This window comes from Pestalotiopsis fici, assembly GCF_000516985.1.
Source record: "Pestalotiopsis fici W106-1 unplaced genomic scaffold PFICI_Scf_5, whole genome shotgun sequence".
NCBI lineage: Eukaryota > Fungi > Ascomycota > Sordariomycetes > Amphisphaeriales > Sporocadaceae > Pestalotiopsis > Pestalotiopsis fici.
In genome coordinates, this window is record NW_006917095.1 from 1211359 (window position 1) to 1220013 (window position 8655).

Here is an 8655-nt window from a genome sequence, read left to right on the forward strand (position 1 = left end):
GTGTTTGTGGAGCAAGCACAATTGTTTGGTGATTGTTATCGGGCGCATTGACACATCCTCATTCAACGTGAGAGACTTGGACCGTTGCGCTGAAGAAAAGGGGCATACTATGTATGAAGGTCTTCGATAAAGTTAGTCCACGTAACGACGCGAGGAGAAGGCACAGCGAGGCAGGGCCTGGGATCAGATAAAAAGTCAAGGCATCGGCATCGACTGACAAATATTCTTTTAGAGGCATGGGCATGTGGCCGACCAGCCAAGCTATTGTTGATATGAAAAGTATTCATTTGACTTCGTCCTCCGATCAGGATTTGTGGTAGTTCTCCAACAATTGCCAGAAGCAATTCGGGTCCTATTGTCCAGAACAACTGTGTTTGACTATCTCAAGACCACAGTGTTTTCGATCCGCCGAGGTCCAAATCCGTGCACTTCAAAAGGAGAATGCTCACATCAGAATTAACTCTATCTTTATTTTTTTATTTTTGGAGAGAGAGTGTTGGTAGGGGGTTATCGCCTTGGCCGCATTTCTCTCCTGACAAAAAGATTTTATGGTCCCAATGCGACCATTACATACAAAGGAGGCGTTTGTGAACTTGAGGTGCTTGCCATTGAACGAATGTGACTTGTAATGCTGTTAGAACATGTCCCCACAATTGCTAGGTTAGTGATGTACCATCCAACACGTTGCATTGACGTTTATCCGTCTCCTGTGCCTGTGCGGCTTTGAACAACACATGTTGGATGGGGCTGAACATGACTTTTGTGACCTTTAGTATTGTTACACCAGCGCTTGCACAGCTCCTTTGTTGACCATTGACACCAAGCCAAATGCGTCGAGGGCATTGATGTCTTGCATCGGCGCTTAACTGCCGAACACAATGGCCACTTAACAATACTACCCCAAAGTCGAAAACAAAGCAGACAATAGTTATGATAAAATACTCAAGAATATATAGACTGCACTACTCTCTAAATCATGATAATGTTCCAGAATCTGGACCTAATCATAGAACAGAAAAATTGCAAACTTGTAGTCTTTGCAACGACAGCTTATCGAACATACGCCTGAAACGTCGATTCTCAACTCACGACAGCAAGCGTAATCTCTTTTCAAATTCCAAAATAATTCAACAACCATGAGTAATTGGCTGAACCTGATCACTGATTGGTTTCAGACAAAAGCCAAAGCAGAGGAGAAAACGCTGAAAACGTTCGAACGCCTCTGGAGCGGCCAGGAAGATGGCCAGCGTATCACTTTCGTATCGGTCGTAATTCAACCTTCTGCGACTTCCTCCTGTGTTATAGAGGATATAGGTTTATCCGTTTGGTCGAAACATATTCTTTCGGAGAACATGTCGTATCATTGGCATGTCCAAGAAAACTTCGAGATCCAGACAGAGGATGTTGTCACCTTTGGGAACCCCGACTCATTTGCCTTCGGGAAAACGCAAACAATCACGGCAGATGATATCAAGACAGTCTTAGATGACTGGATATTGAGCCTTTCTGGTCAATGTGATCAGTTATGTCTCGTTATATTCGGCAGAGAATCTGCAAAGAAACTGGAAAAACAATGGACATCGCCTTCACCCGTAGTTCTTCTCGACCTCGAGGTACTGTGGCGCTTGCGATACGGAGGTCAACCCCATGCTACATTCGATGAGGCTGCGTCTGAACTTGGGAGTTTTGAGCGCGCAACGGCCATGCTTGATGACGCGGGCAACCAGGCGTACTACCTGCTTTCTGTACTGCGACAATTAGGGGGTGCGGAGGGCCCGAGAGGAGACTTCTTCCCAAAATTGATGGATGTAGAATAAGTTCATGAGTGCATAGTATAGAACAAGTATTTTCTAAACTTCTCGAATTAGGAATCAGATGAAGACTCAATCACTAGAAAACGATATCTTGACCGGCCTGCTCCCGCTCACCCGCTAGAATACGGTCTTCTTTGAAAATAATATCCACCATAACAAACGCTGACTGATGCATATCGTAGAGGGGCTCATCCTCCACAATAATCATAGGAGATTGATTGGTTTCCACGGCGACGACAGAACTATGATTCGTAGATCTTATCGCCTTGTGCAGCATTTCAGCATCATCGAAGTGTTCCCCGGACTGTTTCGTTTGGTCCAGCTGATGGAGCCATGATAAGACGGCTTGTATGTCGGCATCGCGTAGTGTCGTGTATATGTGCATCTTTGGCTTTTGGAATTCGTTCCAAGTTACGGAAAGGATAATACAAAAGCTTCCGCTAACAACCACTTCGTGCGACCACCGGCGCGCCCCACGAGTACCAATGGGGATCGTTTGGAACTTTCTTGGTTGCCACAAGTTCTTGTAAGCCCTGCTGATCTTGCTCATGTTGCCAAAACCGACTGCCACGGCGATTCCTGTCTGGTATAACTCCTTTGGGCTTGGGCCGCCAAAGGGTTGGGTCAGAGACGCGCGGAAGGGAGACTCACAGAGGAGAATTTCGGGGCCTCCTGAGACCTTGTTTATAGGGTAAGAGTTCTGGAAATATACATGTGAAGTTGGAAAATGAATCCGCTCATAAGAGCTTCCATAGCCTCTTTTACGGACCGGAATCCAGATTTGAACTCTTCTCCGGTTCTTTTCGACTGTCCCGGTGACTGATTCTTGTCGAGTTGACTCTCCATGTAGCTCTAGGAAGCAACTCAGCCCGATGAAAGACTGTGTCGCGAAGGAATTGTTAATCATCGCAACTCGCATCTTGAACCCGACGTTGGTGAGAGAATACGGCTCCTGTGGAGAGTCGAAACTGCGCACAATGGAGCCACAGTGCTTGAAGAAGGCTGGGGACTTTGCTAGAGCTCCGGTTCCTGCTGTGGGGTCACCAGGACTTGCAGTCCAGGCAAAGATACTTTGATCGGCAGAGGCTTTGATTATCTCATGTTGAAGCTTTTGGAATGCATTATCCCCCTGACCGTAAAGCATTGGCATGTTGATACTGAATATTCCCAGAAGACAATATGCCAGGTCCTCTGGAACAGTGGTTGTGCGGTCTGCTGCCCAAGACATCCGTTGAGCAATCGAAAAGTTGCTGATGGTTGAGTGATCCTCCAGTGCTTCCTTGTGAATGCGGGTCCAAGCAGAGATCCAATGAGCGATGCCAATCTTGTGGCCAAGGGGAGTCCAATCCTGAGTGAAGAAGACAACGTCCTCCGGTGCAAGGAGCTCTTGAAGAGTCCAGCCACGAGTCCACCATCGACTAGCCATGAATCGGGACTTCATTTCACGAACATCTTCGTCTCTCTTGCGCTCCATGGCATACGGAAACCAGCCAGGGACGTTGGAGTGGGTGAGACCTACACCGTTCCGTGTCTTCTTGTTTGGAAAGGTCACATCTGCGAGGTAGACGTAGCAGACCTTGGCGTCACGATACCATTTACTATTTCAAATAAATTAGGAGATAATTGCGATAAATGAGGTGAAATTCGTCCGACTTACAACATGGAATTAATGGCCTCGCTCAACTCAGCCGAGCTTTCCTTGTTGATACACATGGTATCACACCAAAGATAACGAATACCGTCGCGGCGGGCCTGCTCACAAGCCTGCATAACCTTGTGGTAGCCGGCCTTCTGGTCGATACCACGATGACGGACGTGAGGACACTGGCCCTTAATGGCACCCGAAGGGTAGAGCTGCTCCCACTCCTGAAAGATAACCTCTTGGTCGCCCCAAGTGTGCGAGAGAATGGCGTACTCTTTGCCGGCGGCCTTCCAAGGCTCGAGCAGGAGGTGAGTCTGGGTATCGATGAGACGCATGGCGACTTTGGAATATGCCTGTTGGTGATACTCTGATGCTGGCCTAATGCTGTAGTGATGTATGTTAACACCAGCCTAATGTTTGGATGAAAATGGAGAAGAAATGGAGTAAATGTGTAATATCAGATAAACTGTTAGAGAGAATATCTGTAAAAGAACAGATGTAAAAATTCAGAAGAACTAGGGAAAAAATAAGAAAGATTTTCCTAGACATGGGATAGAATGACTTTTACATGTGTATATGAAATTCATTTCTCACCATCCCATGTTACCCGAGACGTAGGCACATGGACTCAGCTATCACCTTCACATATCATTGATCCACCATCCTTGACATATCGAGAATGACCATTCCTCCATGCATTTCACTGCCAATCAGTCTATCATGGTCCATTGAATTTTGGGCTGTTACGGCTGAGCGACTCTGAAGCGAATGACGACCTGGCAACAAAGAATCCAGCATGATGATACCTATGGCTGCATGAATAGAATGGAGCAGGAAAAGGCTTTGCAAGGATCACAAATTCAGGAAGCGGCTTGTTGCGTGAAGATCCCCAGCCTGGCCATCATAAAACGTAGCCACCGCCAAAGCGTTCTTTGTCTTCACTGTCGGTAAGCCTGGAAGTTGTGGCTGGTTCATGGTAATATTTGATATATCGACCGAGAGCATTAAGTGATCATGATTCTATTCTCGTATTACGCAATGCCAATCCCAGATCGCTCACTTTTTTCTAGCCACGACCACTGCCCAGGTTGGTCGATTACTATCTTCATTGTCTGTTTAAGCTACATCCGGCATTCTGACCGCGATATCGCCTGACTGAGTGATGTATCGTACCCAAGGAAGTGAGGGATATTGCAGCTGAAAAAAAGGGAGAAAAATTAGTCATCTGCATCGAAAGGGGCACTTGACGGAATAATGACATACCTTTGGTTCCGAGATCTTCAAGTACCTCACTTGAATACCACTCGTCGTAAAGTACGGAATCTCGAATTTGACCTGAATGGGTCTCTTGGCGCCCTTGCCAGCAGAGACGCCACCCATACTTCCACCAAAACCACCCGTCATGCCGCCTCCGTGCTCATCATCACCGCGGACACTGGGCAGACCAAGCTCAGCGCGCATCAAGAACTCCTTGCTGCCACCAAATTGCTTAATCTTCCACACAATGGCGCTCTTCTCCGGTGCGTAGTGGACACTGCCGATGTTTGTCCTGAAACGGGGCGAATCTGCGTCGTCGGGTACAGGCACGATGATTTCAACATTATTCGCCGTGCTCCTCCTCTTGAAATGAGCCCTGGCCTTGACCATGTACTCTATCCTTGATCCAGAATGGCTCTCTACCATGCACTCTACCCAGATCAAGGGCTTGACTTGTGTGTTCAAACGGTAGCTCATGAGCTCGAACTCGCCATCGGGTGGGATAAAGGAGATTGTTCTGTCGTTCTCGAAACGGGCCAACCGCACGCATTGGTGGAATTTGACGTCTTCCATCTCGATAGCCTTGCCTCTCGTCGTCCTTCCAGTCGATTCAAACATGACCTTGTCGTTCAATCCCAGACGCAGTTCAGGCATTCCGGACAAGTAGCACTTCATCTTGATAGCACCGAGGATTTCTGATCGCAAGACGTTGCCGTTTGCAGCAACCATGAGGTTCAAGCTCTCGACGACGTCCAAGAAGACCTCGTTCTTTCGGTACCTAATACCCTCGGACCGCCATGACACAGCATTAGTGACTGCGATTGGTGGCCTGGCCTGTACTTCGAGCTTGTGCGACTCTTGCGTGATGTACTCTTGTAGGATCTTGCTTTCGGTTGTCTGTGGATATCCAAAGTCCATCATTTCATCAAGTAACTCGTATATGATGACAAAGTTGTCGCGGATAGATTCTTCCTCTAGTGCCTTGAAATATTCTGTGAACACTTCGACAATCTTATGTAGGAAAAGCAATATCTCGGCCGCGTTTGTGTTTCGTTTCGTCAATGCAAGCAGATAGAGGTTGTTGTGTCTGATGTAGAGATACTACAGGCTTGTTAGGTACTCTGCATGCATTCGAGATTGTCTTATTTGCCTACGTTGATGCCCTCGTGGGAGAAGCATGGCGGGACAGCGGATGATTCCTCTTCGGCTTCACTCAGGAGAATAGGGAACTTCTCAACTGCTGACATGGGAATGTCACCTCTGTAGTTGCGGGCAAGAAGGGTCTGGGCATTTTGTGTTAGTTGAATAAGCGCTTGGCGTGCTCAGTATAGAGTCAATTTGAAATGCATAGCTCACCTTGCCCTTGAGGTCGAGGAAGAAGAGCGCCGAAGTCATCTTGTCGGGCAGCTAATTATACAGGACGGCTGGAATAATGCAAGAGCTGAGTTCAAGTGGCACTGAGGCCAGACGGGGCGATTCAGACCAGTATGCGCATGCGCTGTGGTCGTTGGACAATGCAATGGGCGAGAAATCCTGAAGCCTGGAGGTCGACGTGATTACAGTTAAGGCGATACGTATGTACAGATCACGGAGTCGGTACCTGGCCACCCCTCGTTCAATGGGTTGAGCTGTAGCTTGGCGGTCTGCTGGACATTATGGCAGCTGGCTAAGCTGGAAAGGAGAGAGCCTGGGCCCAGGGGAGCCAGGACAGCGGAACAATTGGGTCCCGCATTCCGTAACCAAGATCAAAAGAAGGCGCTTGGACCATGTAAAGCGGGGAGCTCCCCACCAGCGGCTCTGAATAAAAATCGTCGTGGGCAGCTTCGTGATGGTTAGTTTTTCCCTTCTACATCATGCGTTCATTAGACAGTAGATGGTATTCATCACACGACTGGAACTGGCATTCTGCTGGTTCCGACTGTGTTCGCCGTTGGTTCCATTCGATTTAGCAACGCAAAGAAGGATTCGTATGAAATAGATACCATAAGAACTGCCCGAGTGCGCCGTAATTGGCAAAATTCTTGTTGCTCGGGCGGTGTCAGAGGTGTCGGACATTCCATGAAGTAGACATGATTTACTGTAGCACTCATTTGGGACGGATCCACGAGGTCGCAACTCTCAAATCGATGCCACGATAGTGACTGACCGGAAATGCTACGATCGATGATGGCGCAAGATTCCAGCAATAGAGTCTAGACTGGCAGCCAAGAGCAAATGCTGGTCGAAGCATCATCATGATCCAGGTACATTACGGAGCAGGCAATTTTGACATGAGGTCGCGCGACAGCTTATTTGCTTGCTAATCGTGGTCTTGGATTATGAAAACAGGCACAATTGAGTCCTGGTTCGCAGACTGAAGAATTATTCTTCACGCGATGCTACATACATGCAATCTAGTCCTCGCAAGAGCGCATTAGGTTCGTGTTGGCTTTAGGTCTGGGACATATTTGCCGATATCCGCAACTTTCACATGATGGACATGATGTCAAGTGCAAACATGTCTGCCCACCCCTTGAAGTATCGATCTTCGGATTCGAAGCGTCTTGCGTGTGCCCCTATCCAATGCAGGTGCATAGGAGATTGGCACACGGCTACGGGATCCGCGAGACCGGCTCGCTGGTAGAATTTGCATCCACCAAGGCTTGTTATGTATGATCAGATATTGTCCGACGCCGAAGCTTCAAAGCTTGTCCTGGGACTACATATCCATAGGGCTTTTACCTTGTTCGTCTGATGATTGTTTCGACTTTTGAAAATTAGGACGACGACGACGTGCTTCCGCGGCACAGAGAAAACTCAGCACCTCAGATTGATGATACAATTTGCTTGTGACTGGCGGCGTAGCAGCAGGAGGATGCGGATCGGATTGCGAGGGATCTGAAGCCGGGTTGCTGGGCTGTTTAGCCAGCCCTCGTGTCGTAGCACCAGCCAGCCGCCAAGCCAGCGCGTTCTTCGTTTTCTGTGCTTGCTTCTTTGCATGTGAATTGTCTGACGGAAAATATGCTAATACGCAGTAGACTTGGTTGCTGGCTTGGCTTCCAGACGCCAAAGGACTCGGCCAATGACAACCATAAACCCGCCCGCGCCTGTTTGAGTTTTTGCGGGCAGTCAAAGTGGGAATGGAGGAGCCCGACATGGCTTGGGTGGTCGGTACGTGCCATTTTCACTGACACGTGCTTTCCAGGTTCTACCAAAGTGGTTCCGTCATCTCTCGCTGGGTGCTCCCCTTTGGCTGATGGTTAATGGAGAAGCAGCACCGGCTTGGGGCGCCAGTTCAATCAGCACACCCTTGGCAAGAAACGAGATCGCGCCCGTCGCATTGCATTTACTCATCAAGGGCAAATTTGATGCTCATGTGGCCCTCCTTTAATTGAATAATTCCTTCATCTTGTGTTGAATGATGGTGTGAATTATACTGCCGGCGGCGACATCGTATTTAGCGACTGTCGACTATCAACTCTGGTGCGGTGTGGCCCGCGTAGGCGATATTGCCGTCGCATAATCTGCCGATGCTTCAGGGCGACTGACGGATGGCATAGTAATAACAGGCGTCATCACCAGCAAAACTTGACTACTCACTGACTGGGACTTCCACGCCCAAGAACTGAAGAAGCGCTATCACATGGAGAAGATCCTCAAAAGAGATCGGCCCTCCGTAAGCAGCGCCATCGCCCAAATGGATTGCTAGTGGAGCATCGACTCCCCTGTGCCTCAAAGACCCTGCAGCTCTTGCAGCTTGTCTGCACCCAGCTGACCACTGACAGCGAGCCGTGTCTCGCACATCGACATTGCCCTCCAGCCCGACCCCAGCTTTCACCACAGGTTGACCACTGGCCAGACGGCGTAACCACAGGCCGACCCGAGGACAAACCCAGAATTGCCAGACCACCCTCGTCGTCAACCAGCGCCAGGACCTGTAGCAACCTTGGCCCGGCCCCCCCC

At 48.9% G+C, this 8655-nt stretch overlaps 3 protein-coding genes across 3 annotated transcripts; 1 reads left to right on the top strand and 2 right to left on the bottom strand.

The window, feature by feature from the left end:
* Nucleotides 1–1136: 1136 nt before the first annotated feature.
* Nucleotides 1137–1817, top strand: PFICI_07691 (uncharacterized protein; the record flags this gene model as incomplete). Its single annotated transcript, XM_007836272.1, has 1 exon — nucleotides 1137–1817. The coding sequence occupies one exon, from the start codon at nucleotides 1137–1139 to the stop codon at nucleotides 1815–1817; it is 681 nt and encodes a 226-aa protein (XP_007834463.1).
* Nucleotides 1818–1890: 73 nt separating this feature from the next.
* PFICI_07692 (uncharacterized protein) lies at nucleotides 1891–3791 on the bottom strand (the record flags this gene model as incomplete). The annotated part of the gene is made up of 2 exons (XM_007836273.1): nucleotides 1891–3412; nucleotides 3472–3791. 2 exons carry the CDS (start codon nucleotides 3789–3791, stop codon nucleotides 1891–1893), a joined length of 1842 nt encoding a protein of 613 aa, XP_007834464.1.
* A 781-nt stretch (nucleotides 3792–4572) lies between these two features.
* PFICI_07693 (AP-1 complex subunit mu-1) lies at nucleotides 4573–6108 on the bottom strand (the record flags this gene model as incomplete). The annotated part of the gene is made up of 4 exons (XM_007836274.1): nucleotides 4573–4653; nucleotides 4720–5814; nucleotides 5868–5996; nucleotides 6070–6108. 4 exons carry the CDS (start codon nucleotides 6106–6108, stop codon nucleotides 4573–4575), a joined length of 1344 nt encoding a protein of 447 aa, XP_007834465.1.
* Between the last annotated feature and the right edge of the window lie 2547 nt (nucleotides 6109–8655).